Here is a 13984-nt window from a genome sequence, read left to right as displayed (position 1 = left end):
GATGGATAGATAGACAGGTACAGATAGAAAGACAGATGAGAAATAGAGAGATTATATATATATATATATATATATATATATATATATATATATATATATATATATATATATATATATAAATGATAGTTAGATAGATAGACAGACAGATAGACGCACACTTACAGACAGACAGACACGATGGATAGATAAACATAGATAGATAGACAGAAAGACATACAGATAGACAGATGAGAAATAGATGATGAATAGATATAGATAGATAGATATAGATAGACAGACAGACAGACACAGATAAGCAGATGATAAACAGATTGTAGACAGACAGACAGACAGACAGACAGACAGACAGACAGACAGACAGACAGAGATGGACAGACAGACAATACAAATACAGAATAACAGAGTTGGAAGGGGCCTTGGATGTCTTACAGTCTAACCCTCTACTCAAACAGCAAACCCTATAGCTGTGATGGCGAACCTATGGCACGTGTGCCACAGTTGGCACATGGAGCCATATCTGTGGGCACGCGAGCATTGCCCTAGCTCAGCATGTGCATGCCAGCCAGCTGATTTTTGGGCGTTCTGGGCCCACCAGAAGTTGGGAAATGGGACATTTCCGGCCTCCGGAGGGCCTCCGGGGGGCTGGGGAAGGCTGTTTTCGTCCTCCCCAGGCTCCTAGAAAGGCTCTGGAGCCTGGGGAAGAGTGAAAAACAGGCCTACTGGGCCTACTTTGCCATTGCATGCAAAAAACAGCGTGGGGGGTAGCACACGCATGTGCAGGGGTGGGGTACATAGAATTATGGGTGTGGGCACACACGCATGTGACCCCGTCACACTCCCCCCACTTTTGGCACACGATGGCAAAAAGGTTAGCCATCACTGCCCTATAGCATTCCGGACAAATGGTTGTCCCATCTCTCCTTAAAAACCTCCAGGGATGGGGCACCCACAACTTCTGGAGGTAAGCCGGTCCACAGGTTAATTATTTTCACTCGCAGGAAATTTCTCCTTAAATTCTAAGGTTCCTCCTTAGAATTAATGAAGGTTTCCCCTTATATTCTATAGGTACTCTTCCTTAAGTTCCAGGTTGCTTGTCTCCTTGATTAATTTACATCCATTGTTTCTTGTCCTGCCTTCAGGTGCTTTGGAGAACAGGTTGACCCCCTCTTCTTTGGGGCAGCCCCTCAAATATTGGAAGATTGCTATCATGTCCCCCCTAGTCCTTCTCTTTGTTAAACCAGGTATACATAATTGCCTTAACTGTTCATCCTATGTTTCAGCCTCCAGTCCCCTAATCCACTTGGTTGCTCTTCTCTGCATGTTTTCTAGAGTCTCCACATCTTTTTGTATTGTGGTGACTAAAACTGGATGCAGGATTCCAGATGTGATCCAGGGGTGAAATCTAATTTTTTTGCTACTGGTTCTGTGGGCGTGGCTTAATTAGTGGGCGTGGCTTGTTGGTCAGGTGACTGGGAGGGCGTGGCTTGTTGGTCAGGTGGGCGTGGCCAAGTCAATGTCACTTCTTTGCCGTTTTTTAACCTACACAACACAACACAACACAACACAACTGGCTCACCCACAATATAAAAGCAGCTGTGCTAGACCCAAAATGGCCCCTGCAACAAGCAGGAACCTCACACAGCCACAAAAAGCCCCCCCCAAAAACAACTTTCACATTTTACACACACACAACACAACACAACACAACACAACTGGCTCACCCACAATGTAAAAGCAGCTGTGCTAGACCCAAAATGGCCCCTGCAACAAGCAGGGACCTCACACAGCCACAAAAAGCCCAAAAAAACAACTTTCACACTTTACACACACAAAATTCCACATACAGCTTTGTGAGATTTTAGATTTTGTGTGTTTGTGTAGTTAGAGTGAAACACTACAGAAACACACAAAATCTCAGAAAGCTGCACAAATATTATTTTATTTTAATTTATTTTAATTTTTATATAAAAGCAGCTAAATTTAAAACTTCCTAAACTTTAAATGGCTAGGTCTAAAAAAAGAACAACTAAAAAAAACCCCAATTAACTATTTTTTTAAAGCTCCCAAAGGAGGAAAAAAAAACTTACCCAATAGAACAGGGGTCTCCAACCTTGGCAACTTTAAGACTTGTAGACTTCAACTCCCAGAATTCCTCAACCAGCTTTTGCTGGCTGAGGAATTCTGGGAGTTGAAGTCCACAACTCCCTGCCTGCTTGATTGCAGGCAGGGAGATTCAGTTGCTTGCTGATGCAATGGATTGCAGGATTAAAGCAAGGCGTTGCGATCAGCAGCTAAGGTAAGCAAGCTGAGGGGGGGCGGGGGCAAGGATTTTTGCTACCGGTTCTCTGAACTGCCCGCTGCCATCGCTACCTACTCGCCCGAGCCGGTCCGAACCGGGAGCATTTCACCCCTGGTGTGGTCCCAGGTGTGCTGTATATGGCGATGCTAACGCTTCTGGTGATGTTGATACTATCTCTCTGCTGCTGCAACCTAGGACTGCATTGGCTTTTTTTTTTTTTTTTTTGGCAGCTGCATTAACTTTGAGCAGATGAAGGCATGAAGTGGCATAAAAGCGGCTGTCACTCAAAATGTTTATTTGATGTTATTATTAGAATAAAAATGCAGCACGGCTGAACCCCTGGCACCTTCTCAGAAACGATTTTTCATCATTCGCGAGTGGCTTAAGTTTGGAAAACTGCGGGTTCTTTGGCCCAACGGTTAAAGGAATCGGGTTAGAACCAAGGAGGGTCTGAGTTCTAATTCTACCTTGGGCACCAAATCGAGGGAACCTGGGCCGATCACTCTCTCTCTCAGCCCTAGGAAGGGAGCAATGGCAAATTATTTTTGAAAATTTGCCAAGAAAATTGCAGGGACATATTCAGGCAATCACCAGGCGACCAGGATGAGTGTGACACTTTTATAAACCACTGGTTAGTGTATAGCAGGGGTATTAAACTCAAGGCCTGTGGGCCAAAGCTGGCCCATGCGACCATCCTGGAAATGATAAGGGGCCAGCCCACGTCCCTTCGGCCAGTCTCGGTGTCGGCAACCTGTGGCTCTGGTGCAGCTCCCTGTCCCATCAATCTTCACCTAGCCTGAGAAGGTAAGGGCGACAGCAGGGGATGGAGAAGTGGCCGGGGATGATTTTCTGGCGTCTCACTCTTTGGAGCTTCTTCTGGCCCTTGCTGGTGCTGGGCGTGCCTCGGTTGCTTGAGGAGACGCGCAACCAGTGGTGAAATCCAATTTTTTTTACTACTGGTTCTGTGGGCGTGGTTTGGTGGGCATGGTGTGGCTTGGTGGGCATGGCAGGGGAAGGATAGTGCAAAATCTCCATTTCCTCCCCACTCTGGGGCCAGCCGGAGGTGGTATTTGCCGGTTCTCCGAACTACTCAAAATTTCTGCTACCAGTTTGCCAGAACCTGTCAGAACCTGCTGGATTTCACCCCTGTGTGCAACCTGCTCTCCGCCCTGAGACACAGGCCTGACCCGGCTGCGACCGCAGCCGCATCAGGCCAATGTCATCCCTGAAGGCACAGGAGGAAGGCGCACTCGCACACACCAGGATAGCCTGGGCTGGGCCTGTGTGGGCGTGCGCTGACCACCTCCAGTGCGCATGTGTGCCTGTTGCCTCATCTGCGCATGCGGGCACACCAAATTGGATGGGCCTGGCCGAAGTGGTAGTGGAAATTTTGAGTAGTTCGGAGAACCGGTAAATACCACCTCTGCCTGGCCCCGCCCCCAATCTATTTGCTGCCTCCCGAGTCCCAGCTGATTGGCTAGAAGGAAAAAATCAGGGCTCACTTGAGAAAGAAGAGAAAAAAAAAAAGACACCGTCGCTTTAAATTGAGAAGCCAAGAAGCCTCCCAACTGATTGGCTAGAACCAATCCGCTCCTTGTAAACCGCTCGGTGATGGTAGATTGGCAATTGAGGCCAAGCTGCCTGAAAGCGGTTTCCGATGCTCTCGGTGGTGGCAGAGTGGCAAAAAACTGTTTAAACTCTTGCCGTGGTGCTTCAAAGGGCTGCCCTACAGCTGATCAATGGTAAAAGGCAGTGTGGTGGTAGACCAGCGTGCTCCAAAAACAAATGGGTAGACCAGTATGGCTCTGCAAGCAGTTAAAAGCCTGGTAGACCAGTACCTCTGCTAAATCCTAAAGAATTGTTTGGTCAAAAAACTCACAGTGACTCTGAGATAATCGAACAGACAATGGCTGAAAGCCAGATCTGCTAGAGTTGTTTCTCTCAGGCCGACTGAGTCAAAACTGGGCCTGAGAGGAAGGAACAAGGGGCGTGGTCAAAACACTATGACTCCCCTTGACGTGAGTAAAATTGAGTTGACCACGCCTACTCAGTCACATGACCATCAAGCCACACCCACTGTCACATGACCATCAAACCCACGCCCACAAAATAAGCCACACCCACAGAACCGGTAGTAAAAAATGTTAGAACCCACCCTTGAAAGAGACGCTCGGTTTTTAGATACATGTAATATTTGTGTTAGATTCCCTGCTGATTTACGAGTTTGGATAAGATTTGCAATGCATGAAATCAAACATTTCGTTTTTAGTTTCATTACCCCATTGCTATAATAGGGAACATGATAGAATGACATAATATAGAACACGATGCAATGAAATCTTTGATACGACAGAATAACATATTGCTTTATATTATAATATACTCTGTTGCAATCTAAAGTGATGCCTCCCCAGCGAATAAGCTACCTTCTTCTGAAATGGTTTATTTATTAAAACGTTTGAAGAAACGGAATAAATACAGCTACAATAAAAAGACAAAGAGGTATAGTCGACAAAGAACCAAAGATCGGTAAATAAAAGATTTGACAATGATCGTAAAGATGGAAATTCAGTTTTTTTCGGTACAGAGCAAATTCCCTCATATGCTGTCGAGAAATAATTTGAAAGCTGTACAAAATTGTAATCAGTACGCTGATGACACCCAGCTGTACATCTCCACCCCAGATCACCCCAACGATGCCCTTGAAGTGATGTCCCGGTGCCTGGAGGCCGTTCGGATCTGGATGGGGAGGAACAGGCTCAGGCTCAACCCATCCAAGACCGAGTGGCTGTGGTTTCCGACGTCCCGATATAGCCAGTTGACGCCATCACTGACTATTGGGGGCGAATCATTGGCCCCCACGGAGAGGGCTCGCAACTTGGGCGTCCTCCTGGATTCACGGCTGTCTTTAGAAGAGCACTTGACGGCCGTGACCGGGAGGATTTTTTATCAGGTCCGCCTGATTCGCCAGTTGGCGAATTGGCGATTGGCCAGTCGCCACAATTGGCGATTCGCCTTTCTGGATCGGGACTCGTTACGCACGGTCACTCATGCCCTCGTCACCTCCCGCCTGGACTATTGTAATGCTCTCTACATGGGGCTCCCCTTGAGGAGCACCCGGAGGCTCCAACTGGCGCAGAGTGCGGCCGCGCGGGTGGTAATGGGAGCGACATGGCGCTCCCATGTAACACCTCTCCTGCGCGAGCTGCACTGGCTCCCGGTGGTCTTCCGGGTGCGCTTCAAGGTTCTGGTTACCACCTTTAGAGCGCTCCATGGCTTAGGACCTGGTTATCTACGGGACCGCCTACTACCACCAATAGCCTCCCACCGGCCAGTACGCTCTCATAGAGAGGGACTCCTCCGGGTGCCGTCAGCCAAACAGTATCGACTGGCGGTCCCTAGGGGGAGAGCCTTCTCTGTGGGGGCACCTACCATCTGGAATGAGCTCCCCCCGGAGATACGGAGGATCCCGGATCTGCGCTCCTTCCGCCGTGCTGTGAAGACCTTTTTATTCCATCAAGCGGGCTTGGCCTGATCTCTTCCCTTTTTAAAATATGTAAATTTTAATCTGTTTTTAAATTATTGGGGTATTTTAATTTGTCTGGGCCAAAAAGTTTAATTTGATTTTATCGGGTTTTTAAATTTTGTGTATTTATGTATTTTATTGTTGGCTGTTCACCGCCCTGAGTCCTTCGGGAGTAGGGCGGTATACAAATCAAATAAAATCAAAATCAAATCAAATAAACGTGGCATTACTATCTCCAATTGCTTCTTTTTATGTCCTCACAAAGTCCAGGAGCATCACAGTAATCAATCAATCAATCAATCAATCAATCAATCAATCAATCAATCAGAATAGAGCAGGAAGGGACCTTGGAGGTCTTCTAGTCCAACCCCCTGCTCAAGTAGGAGACCCTATATCAGGAATGTCAAACTAGATTTCATTGAGGGTCGCATCAGGGTAGTATTTGACCTCGGGGGTGGTGCCAGGGTGGTTGTGGTCAGTTCGATGTCACGCCAGTGGTGGGTTTCAAATTTTTTTACTACTGGTGCTGTGGGTGTGGCTTGGTGGGCATGGTGTGGCTTGGTGGGCGTGGCTTGGCTTGGTGGGTATGGCTTGGTGGGCGTGGCAGGGGGAGGATACTGTAAAATCTCCATTCCCACCACACTCCAGGGAAAGGTTACTGCAAAATCCCCATTTCCTCCCGATCAGCTGGGACTGGGGAGGCAGAGAATAGATGGAGCGGGGCCAGTCAGAGGTGGTATTTACCGGTTCTCCGAACTACTCAAAATTTCCACTATCGGTTCTCCAGAACTGGTCAGAACCTGCTGAAACCCACCTCTGCGTCACACCTGTTGGGGGCACCTGTGGTGACCAAGTGCTAAGGCAGGACTTCCCTCAGGCCCACCCTCCCTCTCATTATAACCTTCCTTCCTTCCTTCCTTCCTTCCTTCCTTCCTTCCTTCCTTCCTTCCTTCCTTCCTTCCTTCCTTCCTTCCTTCCTTCCTTCCTTCCTTCCTCTTCTTTTTTCCTTCCCTCTTCATTCTCCTTTCTTCTTCCTTCCCCTTTTTCCTTATTTTTTCCTTCCTTGCTCTCTTTCCATCTTTCCTTCTTTTTCTTGGTCTTTCCTCTTTCCCTTTCTCCTTTCCTGTCCCTTCTTGCATGCTCAAATGTAAAAGGGGAAACGTTTCTCCTTTTCTTTTGTTTTTAGTTTGTTTTACTAGCCCCTCTGCCAGGGAAAACGGAGCCCCGGGCCCCGTTTTCAGCTGTGACGGCCTCCTGCAGTCCTCTGCTCTGTTTTTGCTGGCAGAGGGCTGCAGGAGGCTGTCGCGCCCAAAAATGGTTTCCCAACTTTGCTCATTTTAAGTCATGTGGACTTCAACTCCCAGAATTCCCCAGCCAGACAATTGAAGTCCATGTGTCTTAAAGTTGTCAAGATGGGAAACCCTGAGTCTATGGTGACTCAGAGGCTCAGCCACCCATTAGTTCTTGAGGACAACACGAAGTTAGGTCTGGTCTGATGGACCATGCGGCTGGACTCACCTTCTCCAAGTAGTTGAATTCCATCGCGATCTCTCTGAAGAAGAAGTAGACGTGGTTCTTCCACTCCACAGTGTGGACAAAGTAGGGTTCTAGACAGGGTGAGGGAAGAAAGAGAGAAGACGTCAAGGAGCAGGATCTTGAGTCTCTTCCAAAATCTGTTATTCCATGTCCTACTTAGAACAGGAGTGTCAAACTCAATTTCATTGAGGGCCGCATCAGGGTTGCGTTTGACCTTGGGGCGGTGGACAGGGCCAGGGTGGGAGTGGCCAACTCGTCGTCACTCATCTCAGGGGTGCCTGTGGCAGCCCGAGCGCTCTGCCAGAGAAAACGGGCTCCCCAGTTTCGTTTTTTTGGCTGCGACGGCCTCCTGCAACCCTCTGCCAACAAAAACGAAGCTCGGGAGAGCCGCAGGTGGCCCTCGCAAGCTCCGTTTTTGGCTGCAATGGCCTCCTGCAACCCTCTGCCAGTGAAAATGGAGCTCGCAGGCAGAGGGACCGTGGGCGGGTCCTCCGCGGTTTCCAGGGTGGCTCTGCAGGCCAGATTTAAGCACCCCATGGGTCTGATCCGGCCTCCGGGCCTTGACTTCGATAGCCCTAATTTAGAATAACTTGATTGTCACTTTGAATCTACACTAATTGGCATCGGGGTGGTATGTGCTTACCTTCCCTACCGGTTCGCAAATGCTCGCATGGTTGCATCGCTCACACGCACCTCGTCCATTCAGTAACAGAGTGGTCAATGCCTGGAATGCACTACCTGACTCTGTAGTTTCTTCCCCAAACCCCCAAAACTTTAACCTTAAACTGTCTACTGTTGACCTCACCCAGGGGTGAAATGTAAAATTTGTTACTACCGGTTCTGTGGGCGTGGCTTGGTGGGGGAGGGGGGTAATGTGACTGGGTGGGTGTGGCCATTTTTTTTTTTACTTTTAAAAGCATTTTTTCTACAACCTTAAGAGGTTGCAGAAAACAATGTGTCAGCGTCTCAGCGCTGACATAGAAAAGGGAGGATGAAGCCTGAACTTTTGCCTGCTAAATCCCTTTGAAGTTTCGGTCTCCTTGGAGATGAAGAGAGGGGAAACATTCCTGTGAACTGACGGGAAAAGAAATCAGGAGAGTGACTTGGAAGATAGCCAATGAGAAGCAGAGAATTGGGGATCGGAAAGGGAGGGATTGGGGGGCAAAGGTCAGTGCTGACCGCGAAAGAGCCAGGATCCGGTTGCTGTACTCGAATAAAGAGAAAATTTCCTTAAAGATTGGCAGTTTGGAAGTTCATTTATTTTGAGATAGCATCGAAGCCTGACACAATGCTTTTAAAAGCCTCTGACGATCCCAGCTGAGCCGCACGATCATCAGAGGCTTTTTTTTTTTAACTTTTAAAAGCATTTTTTTCAGCTGATGAGGTTGTAGAAAAAATGCTTTTAAAAGTTAAAAAAAAAAGTCTTTTGATGATCGCGCGGTTCAGCTGGGCATGGGGTGGGGACAGGGATTTTTGCTACCGGTTCTCTGAACCACCCGCTGTCATCGCTACCGGATCGGGCGATCCGGTCCAAACCGGGAGCATTTCACCCCTGACCTCACCCCATTCCTAAGAAGTCTGTAAGGGGCGTGCATTATGTACCAGCTGCCTACCGTCCCTGTCCTAATATTCCTTTTTACTCTTACTCTTTTCATTTATTCAAATTATGTTTATACTTTTATCTGTTATATATGCTCGACAAATAAACTTATGATTATGATTAATACCACCTCTGATCCGCGTACATTAAAATGCAATTTTGTTGTATACAGCTCTCAAGGGCTCCCCCTGGAATAAGATTCTGGAATAATAATGGGGAATAACAGACTTGGGTTTTTTTTTTTTTTGAAGGGTCTCCTCCCTTGTCTTTTCTCAAGGCTAAAAGTCCGCAAATCCTTCCTGGGACCTGCTGTTTGCTCTTTTGATTCTCCCTCTGGTCCTTGACTATAATTCTCACGAACGAGACCCGATCTGCGGGGTCTCATCAACATGAAAACACGACTACCCTCCGGTTAAAAAACATCTTCCGATGTCAAATCAAACATTGCTTCCTCTCTTGTTTCCCTTTTATTCCCCCGCTTGCAACCACGTCGCCCAGCTGACTCATCCGCCGCCTGAGCTTGACAATATTTCCAAGGTCTTTTTTCTCTCTCGCATATGATCATGAAGGCATTAAAAAAAAAAAAAAACTTAATTGATAGGACGGGAGTCGGTGACCGAGGGCATCAATTAGCACATGAATGTACCCAATTGTGCAGAAACGAATGGGCATGCACGAGTCGCCTGCTTTGTGAAGGCGGCGTGCCCATTTACGGACAATCTTGCAAAAAAAAAAAACCCCAACCAGCTAGCGATTCCTGCGGCTGTGATTAAGTTCAGATGCTGTTTATCTCCTAAATAAATGAGAGCGAATAGCCGCCAGTCTTAGGGCCCGCTACGAAGGAAGGGAGGAAGCTGGGAGAATTTGATAGATAGATGGACTTCGGGAAAAGTGCAGATGATTAAAGGCCTGAAGACTAAAACATACGAAGGACGGTTGCAGGGATTGGGTTTGGCGAGGCTAGAGAAAAGGAGGACTAGGGGGGACATGAGAGCAGTCTTCCAATATTTGAGGGGCTGCCCCAAAGAAGAGGGGGGGGGGTCAATTTATTCTCCAAAGCGCCTGAAGGCAGGACAAGAAGCAATGGATGGAAAACTAATCAAGGAGAGAAACAACCTGGAATTAAGGAGGAACTTCCTGACAGTGAGGACAATTCACCAGTGGGACAGCTTGCCACCAGAAATTGTGGGTGCGCAAATCCCAGCAAAGAATGGGTTAATTACTCCCCACCTAAGTGGAATTTCAGAATGAGGAAGAATGTTCCAGGTTGTAATCCAGGCTGAATTAATTTTATTTCGATCAAGAGTGAATTATTTTTTATTTAGACTCTTTAGTTACAGAGCTTTGCAGAAGGAATATTAAAATTATATATCATTGAATTATTGCAGCTCAGTGTTTATTATCAGTTTGATTTTTTTTTTTTGTGATAGAGTGGCTCGATTGGCCTTAAAATAATAACCAGAAATTGTGGGTGCGCCATCACTGGAGGTTTTTAAGAAGAGACTAGACAGCTGCTTGTCTGAAAAGGTATAGGGCCATGATACCTATGGCAGCTATGATACTCATTTCCGGCCTCCGGAGGGCCAGGGGAGGCCGTTTTCATCCTCCTGGAGGTTCCAGGAAAGCCTCCGGAGCATCGGGTGGGGGAAAAATGGGCCTACCGGAAGTCTGGAAACAGACCATTTCCACCTCTGGAGGCTTCAGGGAGGCCTGCTAGGCCCAAAATGGGGTGCGGGGGGATTGCGCGTGCATGCGTAGGGCGGTGTGGGAATGAGGGGTGTGTGTGTTTGTGCAGGGGGTCAGTGCAGTGTGTGTGTGTGGGGGGGGTTGCGTGCGCAGGGGGGAGGTGGGGCATGCATGGGGGGCATTGCATTATGGGTGTGGGCACGTGCACGCATGCGATAGCACCCGAGGAAAAAAAGGGTCTCCTCCTTTGCAGAGGGTTAGACTAGAAGATCTCCAAGATCCCTTCCAGCTCTACTCTACTCCACTGCACTGCACTCCATTCTATATTCTATTCTATTCTATTCTATTCTATTCTATTCTATTCTATTCTATTCTATTCTATTCTATTCTATTCCATTCCATTCCATTCCATGTTTTCTATTCTATTCTATTCTATTCTATTCTATTCTATTCTATTCTATTCTATTCTATTCCATTCCATTCCATTCCATTCCATTCTATTCCATTTTTTTCGCTCATGACTCCCGGCCTCCACAATTTGTCCCTGATATTTATTTTGTCAGTTTTATAATTTTAAACACGCATAGGCACGCAAATGTGCACAAACACACACACATACACATACACACTCCAAGGCAACCTTTAAAATTATTCCAGAATCTTTTAATTGACTGACTGGAAGGAATAGTAGCTAAGGCTCCAATTAGCTTCGTACATGTATATTTACTGAATGGTGCAAGACTGGGAATAAATTAATAAAATATTAATCTCTGTACTTCTTGCCTCTAGTTTTATGACATTTTCCAGGGTTTCCTAATAAAAAAAAATATCTTGCCTTCTCAAGGATGCTCACATTCTGTTCTGGGATCATAAATATCGCAATAGAGAGCAAAAACTCCAAAGATTATTTATTTATTTTTTTAAACTTCGACAGTTAAAAAACTCATCTTTTTATTCATTCAGGCACTTGAAATCCGGCTCGTAAAGTTTTAGATTATCTTTTCCCGCTTTTAGTTTATATGCCATTTTATTTTGCAGCCCTGGCATGGCGTATTTCATTCTTTTAACCGGTTTGCGAACTCTCCACGAAGCTGTGGTGCAGAAATATACGAGATGAAATAATTCCCTGCTCAAATTTAAGTGCCTTGAAGTCTCCTCTATCGATTAAGTCACTTTATTAGGGAAGTGATTTTTTATTTTTGGAGGTGGGGAGTTAATTTGCCAGCTCCCTCATTGCAGTTTTTATCAACCTGATGCCTTCCAGAGGCAGAACAATAGAGAATAACAGTAGAAGGGACCTTTGAGGTCTTCTAGTCCAACCCCCTGCTCAGGCAGGAGACCTTATGCCTGTGATGGCGAACCTATGGCATGCGTGCCACAGGTGGCACGCGGAACCATATCAGTGGGCACGCGAGCTCAGCTCCTGTGGGACCGGAAGTCGGCAAACAGGCCGTTTCCGGCCTCCAGAGGGCCTCTGGGGGGGTGGGGAAGGCTGTTTTTGCCCTCCCCAGGCTCCTAGAGAGGCTCTGTGGGGGTGGAGAAGGCCGTTTTTGCCCTCCCCAGGCTCCTAGAGAGGCTCTGGAGCTTGGGGAGAGCAAAAAACGAGCCTTCCGGTCCCACCAGAAGTTGGCAAATGGGCCATTTCTGGCCTCCAGAGGGCCTCTGGCAGGGTGGGGAAGGGTGTTTTTGCCCTCCCCAGGCTCCTAGAGAGGCTCTGGAGCCTGGGGAGAGCAAAAAATGGGCCTACCGTGTGCCAAAAGTGGGGGGAACACAGGGGGTCACGGGCACATGGGTGGGAAGCATAGAATTATGGGTTTGGGGACACACATACACACACACCCCATGCTTCTCCCGCTTTTCGCACCCAATAGCAAAAAGGTTAGCCATCACTGCCCTATGCCATTCTGGATAATGGTTGTGTATATAGAATAGAACAGAACAGAACAGAATACTGGAATGAAGAATAGAATAGAATAGAATAGAATAGAATAGAATAGAATAGAATAGAATGGAATGGAATGGAATGGAATGGAATGGAATAGAATAGAATAGAATAGAATAGAATAGAATAGAATTGGAATATTGGAATATAGAATAGAATAGAACAGAATAGAATAGAATACTGGAATGAAGAATAGAATAGAATAGAATAGAATAGAATAGAATAGAATAGAATAGAATAGAATAGAATAGAATAGAATAGCATAGCATAGCATAGCATAGCATAGCACAGCATAGCATAGCATACAATACTGGAATGAAGAATAGAATAGAATAGAATAGAATAGAATAGAATAGAATAGAATAGAATAGAATAGAATAGAATAGAATAGAATTGGAATATTGGAATATAGAATAGAATAGAATAGAATAGAATAGAACAGAATAGAATAGAATACTGGAATAAAGAATAGAATAGAATAGAATAGAATAGAATAGAATAGAATAGAATAGAATAGAATAGAATAGAATAGAATAGAATAGCATAGCATAGCATAGCATAGCATAGCATAGCATACAATACTGGAATGAAGAATAGAATAGAATAGAATAGAATAGGAATATTGGAATATTGGAATATAGAATAGAATAGAATAGAATAGAATAGAATAGAATAGAATAGAATAGAATAGAATAGAATAGAATATTATCCAAAGGTTTCCAGCACTATCTTTTTCTCTTTTTCTTTTTTCAAGGGATGCCAATTACGGAAGGAAATTCTTGGGAAAGAGTTTGTGCCTCTCCATTTTCATACTCCACAACCGCAAAACCATTTGGGTCCCACGTTCCTTACCTTTAAACCACTTGGAGTCATGCTTCACCGTGCGCAGGGTCGGGCTGTCTCCCAGGCTGCGGTAAATCACAGCGTCAATGGCCAGGAAGTCTGTCACCGTGGCTGTGAACAGCATCCCTCCTACCCAGACGAAAAGAAAAGTGGTGAAGAGGTTACAACAGTCAAAAATGGAAAAGAGTTGGAAGACAATGCTTGTGGCTCAGGGTTGAACGGTGGGGTCCTTGGTGCTCTCTGAGCTTGCTGGTTTTCTTGCAGACGTTTCATGACCCAGCTAGGTAACATCATCAGTGCTAGAAGGAAGTGGAGTTTGTGGAAAGGAGGAGGAGGAGGAGGAGGAAGAAGAGGAGGAGGTGGAAGAGGACAGGAGGAGGAGGAAGAGAGAAGGAGGAAGAGGAAGAAGAAAAAGAAGAGGAAGGAGAAGGAGAAGGAGAGGAAGAGGAAGAGGAAGAGGAAGAGGAAGAGGAAGAAGAAGAAGAAGAAGAAGAAGAAGAAGAAGAAGAAGAAGAAGAAGAAGAAGAAGAAGAAGAAGAAGAAGAAGAAGAA

General features: G+C 46.1%; 1 protein-coding gene across 3 annotated transcripts in view; it reads right to left on the bottom strand.

The window, feature by feature from the left end:
- SEMA6B (semaphorin 6B) overlaps nucleotides 1-13984 on the bottom strand; it is a 207440-nt gene that overhangs the window by 22719 nt on the left and 170737 nt on the right. For all 3 annotated transcript variants that reach the window (XM_060681688.2, XM_060681685.2, XM_060681687.2), the window contains exons 8-9: nucleotides 13442-13561; nucleotides 7344-7432 (exon numbers count right to left, since the gene is read on the bottom strand). In XM_060681688.2, coding sequence (XP_060537671.1) covers nucleotides 7344-7432; nucleotides 13442-13561 — 209 coding nt within the window. The remainder of the gene's footprint in view (nucleotides 1-7343; nucleotides 7433-13441; nucleotides 13562-13984) is intronic.

The sequence above is a fragment of the Pantherophis guttatus genome, chromosome 1 (genome assembly GCF_059756535.1).
Source record: "Pantherophis guttatus breed Tessera chromosome 1, ASM5975653v1, whole genome shotgun sequence".
Lineage (NCBI taxonomy): Eukaryota > Metazoa > Chordata > Lepidosauria > Squamata > Colubridae > Pantherophis > Pantherophis guttatus.
This window is presented reverse-complemented; position numbering and strand designations above follow the sequence as displayed.